Source organism: Cricetulus griseus (assembly GCF_003668045.3).
Source record: "Cricetulus griseus strain 17A/GY chromosome 1 unlocalized genomic scaffold, alternate assembly CriGri-PICRH-1.0 chr1_0, whole genome shotgun sequence".
Classification (NCBI taxonomy): Eukaryota; Metazoa; Chordata; class Mammalia; order Rodentia; family Cricetidae; genus Cricetulus; species Cricetulus griseus.
In genome coordinates, this window is record NW_023276806.1 from 4,419,508 (window position 1) to 4,445,924 (window position 26,417).

At 40.9% G+C, this 26,417-nt stretch overlaps 1 protein-coding gene across 1 annotated transcript in view; it reads left to right on the forward strand.

Annotated features, from left to right (window-relative positions):
- Tnni3k (TNNI3 interacting kinase) overlaps positions 1–26,417 on the forward strand; it is a 276,112-nt gene that overhangs the window by 44,328 nt on the left and 205,367 nt on the right. The window contains exons 6-7 of the mRNA XM_027395192.2: positions 22,548–22,646; positions 25,954–26,092. Coding sequence (XP_027250993.1) covers positions 22,548–22,646; positions 25,954–26,092 — 238 coding nt within the window. The remainder of the gene's footprint in view (positions 1–22,547; positions 22,647–25,953; positions 26,093–26,417) is intronic.

The window sequence follows — 26,417 nt, forward strand, 5'->3', positions numbered from 1 at the left end:
AAAACAATCCTGTACAATAAAGGAATTTCTGGAGGCATCATCATCCCTGACTTCAAGCTATATTATAGAGCCATAGTAATTAAAACATCTTGGTATTTGCCATAAAAATAGACATGTGGATCAATGGAATTGAATTTATGACCCTGACATGAATCCACATACCTATGAACAACTGATTTTTTGCAAAGAAGTCAAAAATGTACAGTGTAAAAAGGGGAGCATTATCAACAAATGATGCTGGCATAACTGCATGTCAACATGTAGAAGATTGCACCATGCACAAAAGTCAAGTCCAAGTGAACCAAAGACCTCAACATGAATCCAGTTACACTGAACCTGATAGAAGAGAAAGTGGGAAGTAGCCTTGAACATATTGGCACAGGAAACCACTTCCTAAATACAACTCCAGGAGCACAAACACTGACAGCAACTATCAGTAAATAGGACCTCCTGAAACTGAGAAGTTTCTGTAAGGCAAAAGATATGGTATATAAGACAAAAAAGCAGCCTACAGAATGGGAAAAGATCTTCACCAACCCCACATTGAGAAGGGCTGATCTCTGAAATATATAAAGAAGTCAATAAACTAGACATCAAAATACCCAATAATCCAATTCAAAAATAAGGTACAAATCTAAGCAGAGAATTCTCACCAGAGGAATCTCAAATGGCCGAAAGACATTTAAGGAATTACACACCTTAGTCATCCGGAAAATGAAAATCAGAATGACTCTAAGATACAATCTTACCCTGTCAGAACGGCTAAGATCCAAAACACTGATGACAGCTCATGCTGCAGAGGATGTGGAGTAAGGGGAACACTCCTCCATTGCTGGTCAGAGTGCACACTTGTACAACCACTTTGGAAATCAGTATGATGATTTCTCAGAAATTTGGGAATCAATGTACCTCAAGACTCGGCAATACCACTCTTGGGCATACACCCAAAGGATGCTTAATCATATCACAAGGACATTTACTCAATTATGTTCATAGCAGCATTATTCATAATATCCAGAACCTGTAAACAACATATATGGAACTTAACTAGGTTCTCTGCATGTGGGTGACAGTTGTGTAGCATGGTCTGTTTGTGGGACCCCTAGCAGCAGGACCAGGATCTATCCCTGGCCCTTGAGCTGGGTTTTTGAAGCTCATTTCCCTTAGTGGGATTCCTTGCTTAACCTCAATACAGCACGGAGGTTCTTGGTCTGGCTTCCACTTTAATGTGCCAGGCTTTGTGGACTCCCCATGGGAGGTCTTACCCTTTCTGAGGAGTGGATGGGCGTGGGTGTGGGGGAGGTGTGGTGGATCAGGAGGAAAGAAAGGAAGGGCAACTGTGGTTGGTATGTAAAATAAATAAGAAATAATAATAATAATAAAGAAAAAAGAATTAAGTAGGATATAAGCCAAAATTCCATCCATTTTCTTCATATTCATTTTCCAACCTGTCTCATTTATGACTTGGGATTTTATACATTTGTTTCCATTTTTAATTTCTTCACTGTACAACTATCGTTTTGGACCAAGCAATTTTGAAGACAAATGGAGTATGTTGTACATTATCAGAAGGAGAACTCTAAGCAATGTACTGGGTGTCTGGGGACACAGTTAGAAAAACAAATATTTCTGAAGAGCTTCCAGGTGGTTGGAGAGGCTGCAGAGAAGGATTGTGGACCATGAGACTTTTCTGAGTGTGAGGAACTAATGCCAAACATATTAAACACTCATTAAACAAGTGTTTCCTGGTGGGTCAGAATTTCAGCTTCCTATGAGATTAAAGACTGCCCCTGCCTGAGACCTGCTTGGCGAACCTACTGTTCCTGACAGAGTAGAACTATGGAACTTTCTTTTCCACATTAGAGCTGAGGACAAAAAGGTAGAAATTAATTTTTGCAGAGGGAAAAGTGAGTCAGAAGAATGCCTGGAGGAGCTTTGCGTGCCAGGATTTCAAGCCCAAACCTTAATAAAGACTGTTCTCACCCTGGTATACTGCAAACATGCTGAGCTCATGACCACCTATAAAATATGTATGCTTATTTTCTCCTTACCTAAGTAAGCAAGAAGATAGGACATAGAAGATTAGGGTTAACCCAGGTCATTTTTAGACAGGTACGAACAGATGAGATACCAGCAGCAGACCTGCCATCAAAAACACAGAAGGTTCAATGGACAGTAATCAAATCAATAGGTAAGTCACAGGCCCCTCAGAGACACTTGGTTGCAGAGAATTTATCTACTTTGTCTTCCAGGTGAGGCCGCCGGGTGACTCTTGCATGGCACAGTAATTCTCTCCTTGGACTTCAAGGAAAAATGAATTCCATGTGTCATTTCATGTGTGAAAAGAAGCCAATGAAAGAAAGACCTGGTGTTTCCACATGTGGCCTCTGAAAATGTGTGTCCTTACCCTTTTCTTCTACTGAAGTGAAACTAGCTCTAACGGAAACCAGTTAGTGAAGTGTTGTGCAGGCTGGTGAGGAGGAAAAAGCCTGTTGAGAAAGCCTGTTTCCTTAGTGATTATCGACAAATGGTTAAGGTGTGTTGCTTCTATTAGGGTTGATATATCACTTTGTGAATCTGTCGGGTTATAGCAGCTGGTGTTATCCTGTGAAGATACTACTCATTATGATAGAGTAAGAAAAGAGCAATAGCTGGGGGAGGAAATGTGATAACAACCCCTGTGTCCTGGAGGGAGCAACTTCCTGGGCAGGGACCAGGCCAATGGAGAGAGAGTGGCGAATGACACCTGGGTGGTGCCACTGTCTGCTGTTCAGCTTTGGCAGTGATTCTCAGGAGGGCTTCAAATAGATACTCTAAGAGCTGAGTTAATATAGAAGCACTCTGGATTCAAGATACACCGCTCCAAAAGAATCAGTGCTTACTGAACCAGTCTTTGAGGGCAAACAAGGATAAGAGCAGGAAACATGGGGGAAAGGGCTTGTCTCAGTCAGTTCCATGGCAAGAACTGGATTTGGAATGACTCCTAAGGGTTTCCCAACACAGAATGAAGCAGCCGAGCTTCTATGTGGGACTTCTCTACCCAGTAGATGCTGGCTGTTCTCTGAGGAGGTCACATGACTAGATAAGGCAGCCCGCTTTAGTCAGATTGCAGGCAGAGAAAGCAGACAGAAGAGGACTTTGCTACCTGCTGCTGCTCAGAAGTCCTCCAAGCAGAGTGAGGAATAACTCCTCCAGACACAGGGCTGAGATTTCTCTGACTATTTGAAAGAAGATATTAAAAGTAGAGAACCTATATTAAAAATACATTAGTTGGATGTTTTAACTTAGCATACACCTACACACTGTCACGGAGATAAAAGGCTTTCTTTAAATGTAAGTATCTAGATGACAGTGTTCCTTTGTTTCATAAACAACACTCATGACGTCAGCTACAGCTAATTGTTTCACTGTTGTTGGATTAAGCATATATACAAAGCCATCTGAACACATGATCATCTTACCCGTCTTCCATCTTTCAGGCATTTTCTTTCCACCCAAATCTTAGAGCAAGAGGCACTGCTGGTCTCTGGCTCACACCTCACTTGTTTTCTTTAATTAATTAAAATAGATGCAGAAAGTGTCTGGCATTGTCAGATTCAGGGTTTCGTTCGGATGTATAAAGAACCCCTCTGCATTGTCTCTCGTAGCTCTCTTCACAGATAAACCTTTCTGGGGATGTCAGACTACATTTCCTACCTTGAGAATTTTTTATCTATTTGTTTTATATGATCAGCTGTAAAGGCCCAGAGCCCGCATCAGGGAAAAGGAGATCTGAGAAGTGGCTCACCACTGAAATTCTCCTGTGAGGTCGGGATCAGATTCAGTTTTGATGAACAAACAGCAAGTCCTTGGGGACAAAGTAGGCCAGCTCCCACTGTCTTCTTCAGAGCTCAGAGGTTTGTGGGTAGCAATTTGCCTCTGAGGGAATGGATGGTAATGGCATCCTAAGAAATCCTTCCTGTCCACCTCACATCAGCCAGTATGACTTCTCTTTGTAGTGTGGTTTGACACTTGGTGCTTTCCCCCTTTACATGGCAAGTAGTCAAGTTCAGTTCCGAAATTCCTGCCACCTGGGCGTGCTCCTCTTAAGCGTTTACAGCCCAAACAAGGCCCACTTTTTGCAGTAGGTGTCTTTTGCTCAATGTTGCTCTTGCTGGTTGTAGGTTTTAATCTTTCCTTTTTCCTGGAATATACTTGACGTTGTCATTGTATATAGTTTTTGTATCAGGCTTAAAAACTTCTTCTTTAGACTAAAAAGGAAATTGTAGTGGTACCTTCCTTGACAGTGTATTTGTCTTAGTGGCCACACCCCTTTGGGCATGGTTTCTGGTTCAGGTGGAACTGCAAAGAGGGAAGCATGAGACTGGGCTCTCTCTCTCTTTCTCTCTCTCTCTCTCTCTCTCTCTCTCTCTCTCTCTCTCTCTCTCTGATCTCGGATCTGATCCGAAGGGCAGGGAAAGGTTGTGGCAGTTCTTTATTGTTCTGTGTGAGTTGTTCCCCAATAAAACACCCATTTATCTTATATCTTGAGTCTAGTAAACTCATTACAAATAGCAAGCAGCCAAATTCAGCTACTCCTGCCACCTCAGGATGCTTTTTTAACCACTTACAGTCCAAACAAGGCTTTTAGACAACTCTGGTCCCTGGTGAAGCATAGTTTGTACCCAGATACAGACATTCTTATTTGTATTTGACACGTTCATTTTATTGTTTTGTTTTTTGTTTTGTTTTTGTTTTAATTTTCATAACCTCCAAAAGCAAGGGTCATTGCTTTTAAACTATGTTGTATGCCAAACTTAGAGCTGTTGAACATTTGAAAATAGAACTTTTAATCATTACTATTCTTTCACAAGTGTGAGGCAAATTAGGAGTTAGCTAGAGTGAGATACACTAATAAGTTTGCCATTCTCATAACCAGACAAATTAATTCAGAACTTGTAGGCTTCTAGCTGTCAGGGAAGAAAAAATCTGTCATGCAATGGAGGCTCCTAAAACTGATTATTGCTTAATTAGCTTCCTCCTTATTGAAAAAAAGTCATTAGTCCAATTAGAAGTTCCCCTGGTTCCAGTGAACTGGGGTTTTGTTTTTCAATTGAAGATAGCTAGAAATATATTAACACACAACAGTATGAAACCTGAAACTTGGCAAATAGTATGTGCAAGCCCTTTATTTCACAAGCTCACAGGGTATATTTTATGAAAGTATAAAGAACAGAAAATAGTGTTCCGTGTAATTGGGAAATGTTTGTTCTCTGGACTGAGTTGAAGACTCTTGCCCTAGAGGATGGGACATGGCAGAGCTTCCACCTTCAGTCTCTTCTCTGAATGTATTGAATTCTGTAGGCAGAAAATCCTTCCTTCCTCAAGAGAAGTCCTCTGAGAAGTGTAGGTGGAGGGAGAGACCCTGATGCCTGTACCCATGACCACGCCCAGCAGGTGCATAAAGGGTAGGATAAAGGGCAAGGAGAAGCCAGCTCTCTCTCTCTCTCTCGGGGTTCAGCCAGCTTTTGGAAGCATATGGGACCGGACTTCTCAGAGTGCCAAATCTGGTTCCTGATTCCTCCTGTGAGTATAATTTCCCAATAAATTACCAGTTAATAACATATCTTGGGTTCGAATTTTGTCCCTCATCAATTGTCTTGTGAAGGAATTTGCAAGTGCCCCAGCATCAGAGTGTGATTGTAATTAATATATAGACAAGGCAGCTTTGTATTACACTTCTCCAAGTTGTAAAATTAGTAGCATTTAACCTCTACAGCCTCCATGATTTCTTTATTCTCTGAGGCACTTAGAGTCTCTGTGTTCTGCTCCTGGCTCTTTGCACAGGTAAGTAGGGCTTTGGAGGATGTTGATGTTAGGCTCCCTATGCTGGGAACTGTGTGTGTTCATCTGCTCATTTAAATTCGTGAAGTACTTGGCAATCCAAAGGGAAGAATATCCAACTCTAGGAAAACCATGGGATAGCTTCCCTGGCTACGGAAGGAATGCAAATTCAGTAGCCACCACTTCACATGACAAGCAGTCAGTGACTGGATATGCCTCTGGCTTCTCAGGGGTGCTCTCCTGTGTTTTGTCTGGGAGCTTGGTGTGGGCCAGTGTGGGACCATGGCAGTGCATTGGTAGAGGGTAGAGGGCATATGATAGAACATGTTCATAGAATTGCAGATGACCTGAAATAAGGAAAATAAAAACGATTAATGTCTATCAAAGTTATTTAGGTCTGACTTTTGTCTTTTTGACATTACTGGGAGACACAGAGGTCTTGCACATTACAATTCAAACAAATTTATATCAGAAAAAAAATGGACATGGTGATTGATGCCTAGAATCCCAGAATTCAGAAGAGGGAGGAAGGAGACCAGCTGCCCCTCTCTCTAATAATATATATATATATATATATATATATATATATATATGTATTCATGTATATGTACAAATATGCAAGAGAAAAAGAAATTTATTGAATGATGACAGAATAAAACAAAAATGCCAATTCTTGGTTGCTCTATTTTCTATTGACAAAGTTTCCAAGCTAAACTCTGACCTTCTTGCCTTTCTCATCACCTTGATGCAAGGCTAAGGAGAAGAAGAGACCCTGACATGGAGCCCTTCACAAGTTGTTGATTGCAAATTCCACATAGAGGGAGGGAAATCATAAGTGAGATGTAGTGGTATTTGTGGCTTTCCTTCACGCCTGCTACTGTCTCCATTGTTCCAGTTCCTTTGCCCTTGTTTTTTAATGTCTGCATTTTCACTGCCCCCCTGTGGGCCACCTGCCATCTTCTGAGAAGAATGCTAACCATGGTTTAGTCAGTCACTATTAAAATAGCCTCAGCCAATATTCCCCAATCTCTTCCCGTGAAAAGGTGTATTCCTTTGTGAGTGGCACTGAATAGTGTGTTTCAGTCTCTAAATAAGAATTGCAGCTATTTGATATACAGAGTTGTGATTGGTAGATGTATGTTTAGAATATTCACAGTTTTGAAAATTCTGAGTATACTGATTTATTGTTCCCAAATCTCAAAGAACAACAATACCAGAAACTTGAAAACCCCAAGAAACTTGCTCTTTCACAATATCATATAACTCTAAAATGTATCATTATTGATGAATGGACATACTTTGTTTTTTAAATTTTCAAAGAAAAAATTTAAAAAGAAAATAAAAAGGAATATTTTCAAGGTAATGACAACAGGATCCCTCAAACAAGCCCATGAGCATATAGACTTGAGGTGTGAGACTCTATGATGCCCCCCCAAGGAGAATATCCCATAAATTCTCTCAGTACAACATTGTTATGGTGATTAGTTTTAAGACAACGTGACACAAGCTGATGTCATTTGAGAGATAGGACCATCAATAATCTATGGAGAAAATGCCTCCATAAGAATTGACTCTAGGCAAGCATGTAGGGCATTTCCTTAATTAGTGATTGGTAGGGGAGGACAAGTCCATTGTAGGTGGGGCCACCCAGAGAAGGTGGTCCTGGGTTCTATAAGAAAGCAGTCTGAACAAGCCATGGGAGACAGGCCAGTAAGCAGCTCCCCTCCCTGGCCTCTGCATCAGCTCCTGCCTCCAGGATCCTGCCTGCTTGAGTCTCTACCCTGACTGATTTTAAAGATGAGCTGTGATGGGGAACTGCAAGTGGAATGAACTCTTTTCTCCCCAAGTTTCTTTTGGTTATGAAGTTTTATTTAGCATTCATAATGCTAACTAAGATGATGACCAAGGCCATATTGAGAGGTACATAATATACACATTCATTATTCCTCTTGTTGCTGACATTAAAACAAAACAAAAACACTAAGAATGGGACTTAAAGTCAGAAGGATTTATTTTTGCTCACATTTTGAGTTTGCCTTCAATCCTGGTCCTGTAGGCATGGCAGCAGGATTTTGAGGCAGCTGGTCACAGCCACCACACCCAGGAAGCAGAAACCTGTGTTGATGCTCAGCTTGCCTTCTCCTTTTAATCAGTCCAGGACCCCAGCCCATAGGATGGAACCACCCACTCTTAATTTGAGTCTTCCCTTCTCAAGGGCTCCAACCTAGACAATGTTACAAGTTTGTTTTCAAGCTGACTCCAAGTGACAATCAAGATTAACCATAGCAGTAGATGAGTTAAAATGGATACTAATTGCCTAATTTAACTACCATGTGGAGGAAGACAAATGCAGGGTTACATGAGGCAGTAACACTCCATCTGTTATTTCTTTTTTCTAGAACTTTGCAAAATGATTTTGAGCATTTATAGGTTTTTACCTGAGAAATAGATTTAAGGAGGGAAAAAACTTTGACTTAGTTTTAAATCACTACCTCACCTGCATTTTTTTCTGTCCTGAACAAAGCAAAGAATTCCCCCTTGTGAGCCTCCCTGAATGCTTGCCGAAAACTTGTGTAATGCAGGTATCATTTGGAAAACTGAAGCACCTTGGAGCCTCTGTGATATATAGATTTTCGATAAACCTTCAGTTTACATACAAATTGTTCTGGAGGAAAATCAGGGTTTGTTTTCACTTAGTCATGGGAATTTGCTGGACAGAAAAGGAAAATTCTTCAATTTTCCAGGTAAAGATGTCTATAGAGGTGAAACAATCAAAGGGTGGTGCTACATTATTGCTCCATTTTAAATTCTTAATGTTAGCATGTAAAAATAAATCAAAGTTTCAGCCCAGTGAACAACCACTAGAGTAAACCACACTGTATTTAAAACACACCAAGTGTTGCCAAGCAATTGCCCTGCATCACTACTGTGTGTTCTCATCCACCAACCATGCCATGTTTGTGTACTGTGGTCCCATGAGGTCAAGAAACTGGGCTGGGGTTAGATTTGGTGAATTCTATAGACCTGGTTCTTTCTGTATGTGGATGGCAAATATAACTGAGATTTCTTTTTTTTTTAATTAGATTTTTTAAGGAAACAAGATACCTTGCCCCTATATTATTGCTTTCCAAGAGGCATGTTATAACTCTGCCTATAAATAGACTTCTATTATCAAGTTTTATTTCCCAAAGGACAGGGAAATTCATCACTGTGGGAGTTTAGTTTTTGGCAATATGTAAACCTTGAGAGTCTGTGTCCACTATTTAGACTTCACAAAGCTAACCTTGATGTTTTAGAAGTTATTTTTTCCTATTCTACAATTTTTTTTGGAGAAATGCATACCATAGAATGTAAAAATGTTGGTCAGGAGGAGCAAATAGTGTCAGTGAGATTTATTGAAAGTGGGTCCACAAGGACATAGGACAGTTGTGGAATCTTAAAGAAGTATAAACTACAGCTTCAGATGTGGGAGATCCGTCCTTCCCTTTACCCGATTACTAAACAGGTGTCTATTGAACAGCTCATAGATTCCAAGGTCTTTTCTTTACTCAGTGCAGATGTCTCAAGGCTCTAAAGTTTTCTCTTACATTTACCAGCTTGCCAGGCTTCTCCTAGGGGAAGAGACAGGCATTGGAATAAATACACAAACAAAGTCACCACGGTGGCAAAATCATGAAGGCCACCCTGAGGCTGTGCCTGGAAGAGAGTGCCTGGGTGTCCCCTCTGTCCTGGTCCCTTCAGCCTGTGGTGAGGTGTATCATAGCTCATGTCCCTACCCTGTTCCAAAGCCTTCCTGGATGACTCAGAATGGACATGGTCACTTCTAACCTTAATTCTCACTCTTTCTTGATCCCTCTTCTGCCTGAAGTTCTCCAACTATGGCTGGCATGATCCAGCCTAAGGAATCTTTGCATGGCTTTGGTCTGTCTGTCTTTCATGAGAAATTTGTTTGAGTCGGGACCCAAAGAGGGTATGGAGGATCATCACTGCATTCAGCTGCCCAATGATATGTGTGTAATTGGAAGAAGATAAAAACAGGACTTAAATAATGAGAACACTTTCCCCGACTTAATGAAATGCATAAGCTCTCCTATACAAGGAACTCAATAGCCTCAGAAGACTAGAGGTTGAAATAAATCCAGATATTATTAGTACACGGTCACTAAACTGCCCACGCTGGTGATAAGGAGAAAGACTGCAGAAGTCAAAAGCTGAGGGGATGAAAGGATACATGTCCTGGGGGGCAAAAGTAATGAGGCCAGAAAATTCCCTGTCTGAACACATTGAAACGAGAAGGCAGAATAATAGTTTTACAGGGTTGAAATTAAAGAATGCATAATTTAAAATTCTATTCCCAGTGAAATATCTTCTAAATACTATAATGAAATAAAGTTCTTTCAGTCAAATATTATTGTGATCCAAAAGTCTGATCAGGAATTCCATAAAAGGAGATAATGGACGAGGACACAGAAAGGGCAAACACACACATGCAAAGATATGGATGACACCACATATGTTGGCTGAAATCTCAACAGTACTTTTCATTTTTAAGGTATTCTCTTTCCTTGCCATGTTTCCTTTATATATTGATTACTATGCTACCAAAGTTGCTTATATATTCTTCTAAGGAATGTATATATTCATACTATCCAAAATATTTTAACCTTACATATTACAGCTCTCATCCCTGTAAGATGGATATCGGTCTTTATTATATGTCCATGACTCTTCTGAGATGTCTAACCACACAGAAATATTTCAGTACCTATTTTCTTATCCCTCTTGGCAATTCTGACCATTCTCAGTTCTGGGTAAGACTTGATTGCTTGTTCCTTTCACTGTATGCCATGTTTCCTGCCTCTGTATTCCTAGTAATTCCATACTAAATTCTAGACACGGGGAATACTATAAGGCTGTGTACTAGATGTTAAGAATTCCTATAGATAGGAATCTATGCATATTGTTAACACCCTCACTGAATTATGGATTAAATCCTTGAATACTCTTATGATTCTTCCAGGCCTAGCTTTCAAGAATTAGATGGCAGGACTGAAGGAAACCAGCGGTGGAGCTTACCACCACTTACTGTGGCCATGTCTGCTGATCACTTCTAACACCCATGAATCATAAGGGTTTTCCATTCTGGGTGGCAGAAGAGGCCCTGATATTTGACCTGTTGGATTCTGGGCAATGTTATCATTAACCTTCTTCATGGTTCTCATTCTAGCCTGCAGTAGTTCTCCATTTGCAGGAGTTCTTGTGGGGCTCTTGTATCTCTGGTACTCTGTCTTATGAGCTAAAGTCCTCTACCCATCTGGCTGCTCCGTCCTCTGAACTAAATGCTCTTTCTTCTCCTGGAATGGGCTAGCAACCATCTGAGTGTTCCCTGGTATGCCACAGTTTGGAGATATTAACTGAGTGTGAAATGATTGCAGGACTCATTGGATGTCCTATCTCACTGAACTTTGTCATTCAGTGCTCATATTCAACCAGATTTGTTAAATCACCAAACCTTTGATCTACCTATGGTTACAGTGGAGATTGTGCCAACATTTGGTGACTTTTAAAATAGCATTTATTATCTTGCAGGGCTCTGTGTCTCAGATATGAGAGTAAGATGTCTGGGTCCCCTGACTTCAGTGGTCTTAAAAACCTGCAGTGTACCAGGCAGGACTGAGGCCATCTCAGTAACTGGTGGGGAGAGGATCTGCCTCCACTCTCCTGTGGATGCCGCCATTATCCAGTGCCCCGTGGTCCTATTCACAAGATGGCTCACACAACCAGGCATCCTGGCTTCCTTTAGAAAGAGAGCAGGAGCAGATCAAAAATAGGGTAGCAAGTGTAGTCACAGTAGGTGTTTTCTGGTCTGTCAATGGCATTCCATGCGCTTTGGCTCATCCTAGTCATCAGAAATAAGTCACTATGATTTCTCAGCTTCCTATTGCTGCCATTTTGCCTGTTCTTTGTTTTGTTTTGTTTTTTGCTGTCATAGATCTGCACCAGGATGGACCCTTATCTGACTGGAACAGTATAACCAAATAAAGCCTTTCTTTCCTATCTCCCTTCTGGTCACCGTGTTTTATCACAGCAACAGAGAAGTAATCAAGATACCCAGTGTTTGTTCTCCTCTTTGAGGTTCCCTAGAATATGTCTTGAATGCTATCTGAGTATGAGCACAACCACATCTTGTATCTCAACTCACATTTTCACACTGGAACCAACTTTTTGAGGAGACTTTAACTTTTACAAGTCAATCACAGTTTCGGTATGAAATATAATCATCAGCAAAAGTGAACAAATCCTGAATCTGTGTATAATTAGCTGTAGGGGCCAAAAAAGAAAAAGGAAGAAGTCATTATGTTAGAGCACACTCAGAAGAATTAGCCTTGTGGATGACCAGCACCATTGATAGTATATGAATATGTAATATCTACCAGTGACTAACAGACAGATGCAGGGATGAGAGCACAGATGACGCACTACGTCTGAATGGTGCAGATCCACTACCTGAGACTCGTATTTAGCACCATCTTTTTCTAAACAGAAGCAGACAGAGTCTTGAAAGCAGCTACAGTGGCAATTCTATTTTTTCAGAGCTAACAGCACTCCCACTTAGAATAGTGGTTGCTCTGGTTCCTGTAGTGTTTAGGAGTCATTCGGGGAGCTTGTTTAACCTGTGCACATACCACAAAACCCAATTCTATCACAGAATTTATGGTGAGTTCTGAGTTGATTACATACTTAAAAAGAAAAGGTTTAAAATGGGAAAGCTTGTGTTGCTAGTACCATGTTGCTCTGGGCTCTTTGCTGTTATTGCTCTACAGCCATGTGAAAAGGTGTAATGATTAAACATATGAATATTGGAACAAAACTGCCAAGGGATTTTTGTGCCCAAGTTCTATCATGGTGAGCTTTGAGAGACTAAGACTGAGTTGAAGCCATGAGTTTACTTTATCCCTTTCTGAAGCAAAACCTGGATCTGAGTTTTGTTTCATTGTTGCTGGGGTTTTGTTTATACCCCTGCATATAAGTGAACAGGGCTTAGAATAGTTACTAGGTTTATTCCTACGTGTTTTCTGTCTTGTAACAGGTCCCTGGCTGATGCACGGATGGTGTTTATTGTAACAGTCTCTTAGTCTAAAAAGCACACCATCTATTTTATATGTGGTTTCTGTACCAGTCAAATGGTTGCGTTCCAGGCGGTTAAAGCATCTCTACAACTGTGGATATGCTGATCTCTGTATGCCACTGAGGTATCTGTAGCCAGCATTTTCAACATTACTGTTAAGTGAGGAACCCTTAAAGAACAATGGATGACTAACATCTGTTGTCCTACAGCAAATTAATGCAGTATTCTGCAGTTCATCAGGTAGTCAGTTTTCTGGCGTTAATTAACAGAGAAGCTCAGAGGAGGAATTGCTGGGTATTCATGATGTGTGCTTACAACTGTACTGACCCTGAAACTTCATTGTTCATGTTGTCTCTTTTGTTTCCAAACCCAGCTGCTAGAATCCATTAATTACTGCCACAATTTCTTGGGAGGATTCATACCACTTCGTCTTGTCTGCGAGGTGCACTCTTTCCGTGCCCCCTCATCGAGTTGCCTGCAGAATGTAATCATGAAGCCTCAAGCCAGGGCTTACCACTTTTGTTTTCCAAACACTTCTGCAAAGGAGCTTTCTTTGGGTAGAAAAAGGAATGGGGGATTGTTCTGAAAAAAAAAAGTCTAGAGAAAATTGCTTGCCAGGTATGAATTCCTCTACCTTGTGGTGTTCAGGCTGCATGCCAAAGGGGTTTGGGGCATCAATAAAAGAAGAACTGTAAGTCTTACTCCAGTTTCCAAGTCTTGGCAGTTTCAATGTGGTGGGACACGTGGTCCTATGGGGAGGTATATAAATGAATCTCATAAGAAAAGATCAAGGCTTTAGACTACTCTGTGTTCCTAATAGCAGATGCTGAAAGCTGGGGTTATCAGCCAGGGATTTTAAAATAAGACTCTCACATGAAGAAGTGATCAGAAAGGCATGTGTCTTGGAGAGCTAATAGCACAGCATCACAATGGCTGAATAGTGGTTTCAGCAAGTATGAGCCCTCCAATTAAAACTTTTGTAGGTTCTCTGGTGAGCTACTCACTGAGATACTCTTCCTTCACAGATACTATTACTTATTCCTTTTCAGGGTCCCTTCCTTTCAAGTTTTTAACCATAAATATCATATACATGTATACACACACACACACACACACACACACACACACACACACACACACATATATATATATATATCTTATTATGCTACTGTAATTATATATACTAGTATTTTATTATGATATTTGGCAGCACACAAAACAAATGGTCCCATCAGTTCACCTTTGTATATATCATTTTACCTCATCAAAACCCCTCTCTTTTTCATCCTCTATTGCTGGCCCCTTACTAGTGTATGTTGAGGGAGAAGTGTATGTGCTTTCAATTTCCACCTCCATGGAAACATAACATAGGACTCTTCAGCCTTCCTGTACCACTGCTTTTGTTTAGGACAAGCAGACGGATATCAGGCTCTGATCCTTGGGCTACCTCCCTCCTCAACCTTTAATTTTCTCTTTGGGTTCTCACCACTTCCTGGGAAACAGCAGTGTATCAATGTATTTAGGAGAGTTTGTTTACACACACACACACACACACACACACACACACACACACACACACACACATATATATATATATATCTTATTATGCTACTGTAATTATATATACTAGTATTTTATTATGATATTTGGCAGCACACAAAACAAATGGTCCCATCAGTTCACCTTTGTATATATCATTTTACCTCATCAAAACCCCTCTCTTTTTCATCCTCTATTGCTGGCCCCTTACTAGTGTATGTTGAGGGAGAAGTGTATGTGCTTTCAATTTCCACCTCCATGGAAACATAACATAGGACTCTTCAGCCTTCCTGTACCACTGCTTTTGTTTAGGACAAGCAGACGGATATCAGGCTCTGATCCTTGGGCTACCTCCCTCCTCAACCTTTAATTTTCTCTTTGGGTTCTCACCACTTCCTGGGAAACAGCAGTGTATCAATGTATTTAGGAGAGTTTGTTTAACACACACACACACACACACACACACACACACACACACACACACACACACGCGCGCGCGCGCGCGCGCATGCGCATGTGCACTCGTGTGCAACTGTTTTTAAACTTCATTTCAAAACTTAAAAACAGTGATGTCTTTAGTGTCTTTAATAATAATTACCTGTGAAATCACCTTCTGGATAATTTTAAAACCAAATTTAATTTTAATGGGAAGTCATAAGGAAAGATTGGAGAAAGGAAACCTTATTTCTGTGACAGCCTGGAGAAAGGATTTTCCAATAGGATTCTGTAGTCAAACTCTTAATTAGAGCTGTGCCAGGTTTTCAAAGGTTATTACAGAAATGTACAGCAGTGACCTAAGTAGAAAGCCCTACAGAATATAGAGTGTGGGTTCTTGACCTTTCTCATGCGTGACCTGTTTTCACTCCAGAGAGGTTGTTATGTGAGCCTAGGTATAGAGTGACTTTAAATACAAGTTAGACATATATTCATAATAAATCATGAAGAGATTTATTTCAAAATAATTATTTGGAATACCTATAACTGTACCATTTATTGATGACAAGCAAATTTGCATGATAGTGGAGTAAACATGCTTGTTTATCTAACATAACATGATTGAAAGGTATAATAATTTAATAAGGATATCCTGGGAGTGATAGGTAAATATTAAAAGTCTTGTTTGGTGTTAAAAATATTTTTCTAATGCATACACAGTAAAACATTGCAATGAATGGCACATAATAGTCTCCAATTTGATTTAAAATATCTCAGTATCTGCTGCTATTGCACGGTGTGATGCCGTAGACAGTGCAAGGAACACATGTTTAGAATGTAGGCTACAGTGAAAGCACATGTTTCAACACAGGGGAACCTAGCCAGAACACCTTCTATTCACATGTTTAATTCTGAATTTATTTTTGCCCTCTGCCTATCTAGAAATCTTTATCTGGTGCAGTGTCTTTGTAACCCCCACATTCAGCTACATGAGCTGCAGAGGTGATAACCTCATAGTTTCTGAAGCTTATTAAATAGAAAGATTATTCCTATGGCATTCAAAAAAGATCCCAAGAAATATTCTATTTTTAAGTGGAAAAGCCTACAGAAAATAAAATCAAGAGGAGCTTAGTAAGTACAAACCCTATATAACTTCATTTAAACTGCTTTCCCAATAATATACATCTCCAGTAAGACACAGTTAGCAGCTTTAACTGAAAAAAAGCTTTTCTTTTACCCCTTTGAAAACTTGAAAATGGAGTTCAAGTCTCCGTTGAGTCATCAATTGCAGTGGAAGCAACCTGTTCTGGACAAGGGCAGTGAGAAGCCCAGAGAGAACTAGAAGCAACTGGAATTAGAGTAATTAATTGTTCAGACAATACTTCAGGTATTCTTACTTTAGAAATTCATGACCTAGACAGTTTGATATCAGTACCTGTCTCACCCAGGTTCAGATAGGTGTCTACTTGAACAATGATTGCTTGCTGACAACTTTGTCCTCTCCTTCCCATCCCCACCACTACCATTCCTGACAATACTTCTACATCTGAGACATTCAAAATTCCATTCTCTAGCTCTGGACCTGAAATTGTCTAACTCATTTTGTTGCCTCCCCATGAATGTGTCCGTAATTTCCAGCCTTTTCTCTAAGGGGTTCAAGAGATGTGGCCATGGACATTTACAATATCCTTTTGCCTTTCATTTCTTTTAATTTCTTCTTTTCCCTCTCCTCTCCACTTCTCATCTTTAACCAGAAAAGGGGTGAAACTGCGGTCTCAGATATGATAGGTTTCTGAGCTGTATCCCCAGCTTCACAATGTCCCTTTAATGAAATACTTCTTTTTTGAAGGCTATGGCCTAGTGGTCGATTCATGACTTTGTTTTGATCCATGAATTTCTCATAGGAAATATGCTCATGTCTGCAAGCCTCCCACCTTGGCTTTTATATACCATTGGGCAGTTTCTTCACACTAAGGCATTATCTCTCAGAGAGAAGAAAGAAAGAAAAGAAGGAAGGAAGGAGGGAGGAAGGGAGGGAGGGAGGGAGGGAAGGAAGCGATCTAGTCAGATAAAACACTGAGGCTACAGGTCAGCCAAGTACAAGCAATGGGTCATATCTACCGTGAGAAGCAGAGTGCTATCCAGACAGGATTCTGAACACAGTTCCAACTGCTGGGTTTTGAACAAGCAGGAATCTTGTCATGGAGTGTCCTGTTGACTAAAAAGATGTTATGAAATGAGCTCTGCTGCTCAGGCCATGAGGCGTCAAGACACCAGATGACCAAAGTAAGACAGGAGATACCCAGCTGTTCTGGGGGGGGAGCCCTCCAGGCTGTGGCTGTGTGGTAACGGGATTCCTGCAGATAGTCAGATCACTAGAAACAGTATCAAAATGGAACTAAGGTCTGTGGTATGACAAAGTCCATCCTTCTCCAAATGCATTCCAAGAAACCAGAACATCTTATAAGACTTCACTGTAGACCCAAGCACATCTGTTGTCATGGTAATCAGCCAAGGAGCACTTCCCAAAGTGCCTAACTCCAAGGTCAGATTTCTGTGAACTGAGGTATGAGTCAGAGGTATGAAAACCTTATCAACTTTCAAAAACTTAGTACAGAGGGCAACCATTTGAGTGTGTAGTGACTGAAATGTCACTAAGTGTTAGAACTAGAAAGGAAGGAATCAAAACCAACTGTGTTATTGACACCTTTGGAATCATTTTGAACTAATAAAACATGTTTACTCTTGAAAGCCTTGAAGATACTGATTCCTCATCAAAGATCCATTTCCAGGTTCTTCTTCATCTCAGTTGCAGATTAAGGTCAGATGTGCATCACAAAGCTAGGGCTTTTCATTAACCACAAATTTTAAGGAAACCACGTCTTCAAAGAAGTAACTAGAAGTTAACCATCACTTAAGTTAGGAAGTCATAATTTCAAATACAGATATTTGTTGATGTAAGACACTAGATTATATTTTGGCTATTGCAGCTTAGACTAATTGGCATTTTATACAATCAGGAATTTACCTTGCTCTGTTCCTCTTCCCTGGAACATCTTCTTTCTCCCAGTTTTATCATGTTATTCTTCCATTATACCTGCCAAGTGATGACCATTAGACAAAAGATAAAGAGGTAGCTGAATGTGATTATAGAATGAAGAGGCAGAATGTGCACATGAGTGCTAAAACCACAAACTGAGAAAGGAGAGGATTCCCCAGACCTCTCTAGGGATAACCTAGAGAGCGAAAGTCTCTATAAAGGGTAATTCATGTCATATTGCTCCACTCTCGGAATAAAGAGTACTGATCCAATTTCTATGCTAACAAACCCTCTACTTAATGGGGAGTACTTAGTGGTCCTTCTCTTCCTGTTATTTGGGGGTACAGTTACCCGTTTATACTTTAATAATTATTGTTGTTTAGGAATTATTGTTGTTTAATAATTATTCTGTGTTGTGCATGCTGTTCAAAGATGGAAAGTCGGGCCATAATGTAATTTTAGACTGTATGTCAGCAGGGAGGAACACTTTCTGTAAACTGAACCGCTAGCCTCCATTCAGAAACATATTTATTGATTATACACAAAGGTTGTTTTTGGAGTACAGCAAGTTCCTCATAACAAAGCCCCTTGGATCTATTCTGTAAGATTTCTGAAATAATTCATCACACCCCTGCAATGTTAGTCTTTATTGTGTACTGTGTTTAGTGTCCAGTAGTTCAGGACCTCTGAGTGACCAAAGTCATACAATGGATGGAAAACTTCCTCAGAAAAAACACTCTATAAACCATATAAAATAACCAAACCAACATTCCCTATTATGGTTTCTTCAAGGTCTAGTAACGTTCAACAAACACTAATATGCCCTACTGTTATCCTAGATACAGTGAGAAGCAACTATTATATTCTAATGTTTACCCCAGATTTATGACTCTACTAGGTTCCCACTACAGTTACATTTCTGTCAACTATACAAATCTAAATCTGATACAGCTCACAGCCTGAAAGTGTCTGTAGACTGTTCAGAGCTCATGTGATAACACTTGTTTCCAGTTTACTATTCTCTAAGAAATTTTATTATGATCTTTTGAGGGGAAATGTTAGGGCAGTATTCTTCCTAAAAAATTTGAAATGGCAGAATATATATACTAGGCAATTACTTGTTTGAGACTGTGTCTCACCCTGTTCACCAGGGGGACCTTGATTTTGTGGTGATCACTCTGTTTCATACTTCTCAGGGGTGGGATGGCTTGCATGCACCACTACACCCAATTATCCAACAGAAATTGTTCATGAGATATTTTTTATAATATTTAAAAGCCAAATTATACGTCCTACCATGAATCAAACCCTTGGGAATTGCTGAATATTGATTTAAAATAAAAGTTCAGTAGGCATTTAATGGATTGCATTATTTAACATTCTTATCATAAAGCATGTTGTCTTTATCTACCTTTAAATCCCCTTGTATACAATAGCAGATATATCTTCTTATTTTTTCTCTGATTAAAAATAGAGACAGTATCCACAATTATCATATAACTACAGGTATCTCCCATAGCAGCAAATAGAATGGAGCCAATCAGCAAATCCCTGGGACTGTAATGGGAGGAGTATAAAGTAGATATATCTATGCTTTCCTGTTCGGGTAAAGGAAGCTTGGGTAAAATGATCACATAGCTCTTTCTTTAAGTGTCTACATACATACCTTTGTGTTAGTTCAACTGGCAGACTTGCTTACACACCAGCTATCCCTTATTCCACTGAGTCCTAGAAGAAAGCCTGTCTAGAATGACACTGAATAACACAACATCGAATAATTTCATGTAACTGAAGACACAGAATTCCCACAGATGGTACTCTCACTGGTTAAGTATTTCCTTAAATGTAAAAATAAGCTATTAAAAGCCTACAGTTCAATAATGACTCCATGTGGTTTCATTAAAACTTACATTTTGACAGATTCTCAGAATGCCAGTACTTCATAATTAATGGATGCTCAGCCCAAGGTCGACCTTCTCAGTGGCTGGATGAGTGCAAACCTGGTAGGGTAGAAATCTGCTTTTGACTATTTATCTTTCTAGAAGGAAAGTAAATTATGAGACCATGTCCAAGAAATTGGCTCTTCAAGTTAATATTTGAGAGTCCTTTTTTATAGTAAAAATTCATGACATCCACTTTGTTTTATGCTATATTTAAAATAACAGAAATTATAAAGAGCCTCATCTCCCTGGCAAATTAACAGCCTCATTTTAGAGCTCCTGAGACAGGACTCACAATCACAGGACTACAGACATGTCATATTAATGTTATATTAATGACCCCGGAATTCATTTCCAAACTGATCTACAGAGTCCTGCAGATAGGTGGCTTCTTCCAGTCTGGGTTGAGTCATATGTCATATGTGATCATTCAAACAGAAGCAGCCTAATAGAACTAAAATCTGAAATCAGCAGACCTTGATGTGTATTCTTCATCTAATTCATACTGGCTGTTTGACCAAAAATGTGTCACTGCATTACTCTAAGGTTTCATCTGAAATGGGAGAGCAGTGTCTCTCTGTCTGTGGGCATAAAACACAGCAGATTCTAAGCTCCACGGAAAAGTTCAGTGCCTGATATGTATAGCCTTCTGCCAATAAAAAATTATAGCTTCAACTTTTATTAGAACAACTCACTGCATAAATGATATGTTCTACTGATTATCAACTTAAAATATCTAAACATAAACTAATGTTCAATTCTGGAAATGTCTAAGAAAATGAAGCACCTGCTTATATTCTTAAACTTACCAAGAATTTCTGAAGTCCAAAAGCAGTCTCTTATCCTGGGTGTATGACACTGAGATTCAGTTCTGTTATGACGATGAGTGTGTAAACAACAGTGGCATAGGGGAATCATCTACTCATCACCAATCAGGAGGCAGAGCAGGAGACAGACACAGCCAAGGGCAGAGCTCATACAACAACAAAAAAATGGATGATTTCTTTGGAGAACTTGAGCAAGTCTTGGGAGTGAGACTGGAGAGTCACTGCCTTCCTGATACCTACTTGACTCTGACCTTCAAAAATCTCTTGATTTCTCCATTTGTCAGTGGTTTCTATTTTAAAATCTAGGGCTGTGGTTAGAAATGCTGATGACTTTCTCCCGCTCTGAAGATCCCTGGCTCTGGTAAGGGACACAGAGTTGTTAGGAGTCTATATCTCCTGAGCTCCTGTTTCCCATCTAACAGACTTTGGAAATTTTTCTCAATTGTCTATTAGCTTAAGACTGTTTTATAAATTAGGAAGTACTCATTGAAACCAATGAGTACTTAAGGGATAAATCCAGAAATTAAAAAAATACGTGGGGTCAGTCTCCAGTGAGAAAGCCCTGGAGAGTCATCAGGCTTTGACACCAAAGACAGCAGAACAGGGTACTCTAAATCAAGCTACTTGGGCACACCAAGAAATGTCAGAGAAAAATGGAGAAGCAATGAAAAGCAAAGCCTCATGCTCCTTCTGTTTACCTGAGAGGAAGACGTAAATTTGTTTAAAAAAAATCTCCTTTCTTCCTTCTTTACCCATGTGGATAACAGTTAGTACCCACTCATAATAACCCAGGAAAGATTAACATGTAATAGGTATTTCTGTGTCGTTGTGACAAAATCCCTAAACCAAGAAAGGGACAACAAACAATCAAAAACAATAGCAAGAGAAAAACATAAAGGAAGGTAGAGTGGTTTATTGTTCTCTGGGCTATTGATTCCAAAGGGTCCAATCTATGCCTTTTAAAGGATCACATCATTGGGCAGGGCCTCAGGGAGGCTGGAGCAAATGAAAGAGGACTGTCCACCTCATCACCAACTAGGAAGAAGAAAGCAAGATAGAAAGTGATCAGGGCTAATATAATCCCGAGAACCTGCCCCCATCACTTCATTCATCCCTACCTCCTAGCTCACAAAGCTGCCCCAAATAGTACCACCTTCTGGAGATGAGCTTTGACATTGTGAGTCCAAGCAGGATGTGTGTGTTCAGATGACAGCACAGCAGAACCCAAGGAATAAACCTTTCCCAGACCAGCAGAGAAGATCTGGGCTCAGTCGAGCAGATTGCCATGAAGGGAAGGAAACTGCAGAAGCCTGGGAAGTGGTGACATTTTGTTTGGAATTTAAAGCTCTGTAGGCAGGAATTCTGACTGATGGCATTATGAGAACAAATCTTTGAATGAGGGGAAAATTCAGATGCTGCACAGAAGAGAGGGTTGAGACCTGATCAGAAGGATAGCATCAGGGCTTGCAAGGTAGGGCAACAAATAGAATCACTTGCGCTCAACTTGACAACCTCAATTTAATAGCTGGGACCCACATGCTAGAAGTTGTCCTTTGATCTGCACATGGCATGCATGAACACACACGCTCACACACACATACAATAAATAAAACAAAAAAAATGACACACTCAGGTAGAGAGGGACCTTAAATGTCATACAAAAAGTGTTGGTATTTTTTTATAGGCAAAGGCAACAGGGAAAGGAAGAAGGATGTGTTTCCTGATGGGGAGCTATGCCATGGTTACTGAAAAACTAAACTCAGATATTTGGCCACCTAGGAGAGGTTCCTAACAAGCACCTCTTTCTCATCCAGGCTGCAGAAGTGTTGCTAAAACATGGAGCCAATGCTAACGTTCAAGATGCAGTCTTCTTCACACCACTCCACATTTCAGCCTACTATGGACATGAGGAGGTAGGTCTGGAGTGATCGCTACAGAGGCTGGAGGGCAGCTGCAGGGCGGGGCTTCAAAGAAAGGATGCTTAAGGTGTTCTTCGGGGCTCCAGCACAGCTCAGTGACAGTTTGTCTCAGATGCTCAGAGTCCTGGATAAAGAGGGTAGTTTGTACAATATTCTTATCAGCTCCATTTGCAGCAGTGTGTTGATCCATGTAAACATTACAATGCTTTGCCATTCATTGTTACTGTCTTAGTGAAGGGGGGAGACACAAGAATGCACCTTGCAATTTGCAGAAATGGGAATCAGCCTGCCTGAGTTCGGGAGGAAAAAGTTTTCCAGTTTTATGTAGTCTATATATTACCCATGATATTCATTTCTTAATGGGAAAAATATTTATGATGTGGACTTCCCAGGGTTGCCTTTACATAGAAACAGAGTTGCTTGGGAGATGCACAGCACATACCACCTTTAAGATGCTAATAGAGTAGGTACAAGACACATCACAAAGGCCCTTCCAGCAGTTCTCCCAAACAGGTGTCTTTCAGAAACGTATTTCCTCTTTTCTACTCTCAGGGGATGTTGGAGACTGAAAAATCCTTTCTTAAAGCTGTGTCTTCTCTGGCTCTGAGCCTGTGACTTGCCTTAAAAGGAACTTGAGTTTGTGATCAGGTTTAAAATTATCAGGAGATTGCCTCAGGTTTACTGTCAGGCCTGATGGTTCTCCGGGGTCTGTCTATATGAGAGGGGGAAGGAAATGAGAGCGAGAGAGTGAGCGAGCTATGGACATAGAAATGGGGATGAGAGCTCAGTCACCTGGGGAAGGCCTGGGAAGGCCAGAACTTCCCAGCAGCCTTGCAAATAAGAACCTGCAGCTATCTACCCAGGAACATGGCTCTTCAGAAACAATTTCTAGTTTGGGTTCCATTTGCCTCCAGTTATCATCTGCAAGCTACAAGGCCCACAAGGCAGGTAGCACTCCTGTTGGAGGGCTCAAAACAGAAGAGCTGGAGTGCGTACACAGGCTGGCCGGCCTCCGACCCTGTGCCTTCTCTGACAGACCTCAAGCCCCCTTCTCTGTGAGCCCAAGCAGAAAGCCATCAAACCCAGGCAATTTAACTAAACAGCAAAGTCAGAATTGAAAACAATGTGTTCTAACTCAGAAGTCTATTGATTTCCTACCTCCGCAAAGTGAAAAACAAACAGTTCCTGTACTGATTTTAAACACTACCCCTTAGCTATTTGGGGGAAAAAAAACTGTAAAGACCTGAACAAACTCAGAAACATAAAAGTAATTTATATTTATAAAGAATACATTTCATATCTATATTCTTTATCTTCCTGTGAACTCTCCCACACCCATCCCTCCCCAATGCTCCCTGAGGGAGTCTATTCCTGTCCTGTGCTGTTCTGGTCTTTGTGCCTTTGTGTCCCCACTAGCTGGTAGATGCTTGCACATGCTTGAGCCTGTGAAGCACGAGCCACATATTATAAAACTTGGCAGTGAACCAATGTGCTACTCAGAGTGTACCCGGGTGCCTGAGAAGCCCGACACTGGCCACAGTACGTGTGCAGGCTCCAAAAGTAGGATGATGGGAAAACCCCACAAGTCCTGGAGCTAATCAGGAACAGGATGCATAGCGTGCGTGCTGTTTGCGGAGTCATCAACTTTGCTGATTAACCTCATAACCCAGCAGAGAGATAAAGAGCCTCTATACGTGCTGGTGAAGAGCTAAATTTGTTTACTTTTCCTGAAAGTATAGTCACAGCCATACAAATTATGCTAAAATGTGGATGGCGCTTTTATGATAAGGGACTCGCTCTCTGAGTGGAGGCAGTGTACCAGTCAGTAATTTATGGAAACTGTTGTCATTTGCTAGAATATGCTGACACGGAGACGGGCAAATTCAGCCTGTGCATGAGCCTGGTGCACCCCGTTCCTTTTCCTTCATTTGTTCACTTAATTTTAAGTGGAGGAATAGGTGCTTGTAGCAGGAGCAGTATTTCCTACATATGTAATAATAGCACTTAATAGACAATCGACTTCCCGGGGAGTTTAAGCTGTCTGTCTGTTATGAAGTCACAGAGATGGCGTGAGTGGGAAGATCTGCTTAGGTGGCCAGGAAGTTAAGTGTAGATCTGCCCCTTAGCCAACAGAAGGGTAAAACGCACATATTTTCAGGGGTGTTGCCATTTCAATGGGTGGATGTTTGGGGCTGTTGTGTGCATATTACAAGTAGTAACTTAATCCTCACAGTAGCTCTAAGGGATGTTACTGTTCCCCATTTGAACAGAGGAGAAACTGAGGTCTCAAAAGACTAGCTCACTGGATCACAGTAACAGCGCTAAGATGTAGGAGCAGGGCCTCCAAGTCCCTGCTCTTCTTCCTCCGTACACCCAACAGAAAGGTCATTCCACGTCTTGGTTGAGGGCTTCTATCAAATGTCTTCTGCACTGTTGTGCTGTATGCCAGCCTTTGTGCTTGACCCATTAAACATGCCATGCCCTCTGATCCTCGCCACAACCTGTGAGTTAGGTCTGATCATGATATCCACTCTATCTCAGAGGCACTTGGGGTGAAACATTAGCAAAATTGGTGGTGGGGGGACTCATGGATAAGACACTCGCCTAGAAACTCTGAGGTCCTGGGTTCCACCCCTAACACTGGAAACATCAGACAGTGGTTATTTCACTACTCATCTGAAGGTGCCAGAGCCTACATAGGTCAGACTGTGGTTCCAGCTACCCACTGGTCTCCTGCATGTTATCTTCCAACATGTGACACTCTGTTGGTTAGTTTTACACGTCAACTTGGTACAGTCACCTGGAAAGAGCACCACAATGGAGGATTGTCTATTAAAAGTTGGCCTGTGGCCCTGTCCCTGGAAGATTGTCTTTAACTGTTAATTGAAATGTGAAATTGCCACCGTGGATGGCACCATTCCTTAGGGAGAAGCCCCAGAATGAAATTGCTTTACTGTTGGACTTCTTTACAATGATGACATAAATTCTTTATGTTTTTGACTGGTTGGGTTAGGATTTTTCTGTTATTTTGGGTGAAAGTAACACAAGAGATACCGAAGGTGTTTAAAACAATGGATGCTGTGCATTGTGTTGTTGGGGGTGTTGGGGGCAGGTTAAGACAGGGTTTAATGTATTATAGGCTAGCCAAACACTCAAACTGCACCTGACGATAACAATAACCTCCCAATCCTCCTGTCTCTACCTTCCGAGGCCCCAGTTGCTGAGATTGCAGGCATGTGCCCCGAGGAAGACTTCATTGATTTTTTTCCCCAAACTAATTTCAAATGGTGGGCTCCTTTAGGTCACCAGGCTCCTTCTGAAGTTTGGTGCTGACGTCAATGTAAGCGGTGAAGTCGGAGACAGGCCTCTACACCTCGCCTCTGCAAAAGGGTTTTCCAGCATCGTGAAACTCCTGATAGAAGAGGGGAGCAAGGCTGATGGTAAGGCTGTGACTGACGTCTTCATGTCAAGCTTGTGGTGTCTTCCCCTTGCTCTCCTAGGAACAAGCCTGAAGTAGGCCACTCCTGCAGAGGCGAGCTGGCAAGTGTGGTCCCACAAGGCAGAGCTCAATTTTTAAAAGTGTGTTTGTTAAACTCAAATGAGATTATTTCTTCATACCCTTCAGTTCAGTTTCCCACACTCTCAGTACCCTGGCGGCAGGAAGGAATGGTCCAGATCGCTGGGTCCTATCAGTTGTTATTCACCGATCTTTTCCTTCAGTTGAGGGATAATTTACATATAGAAAATTGAGTACATTGGGATCCA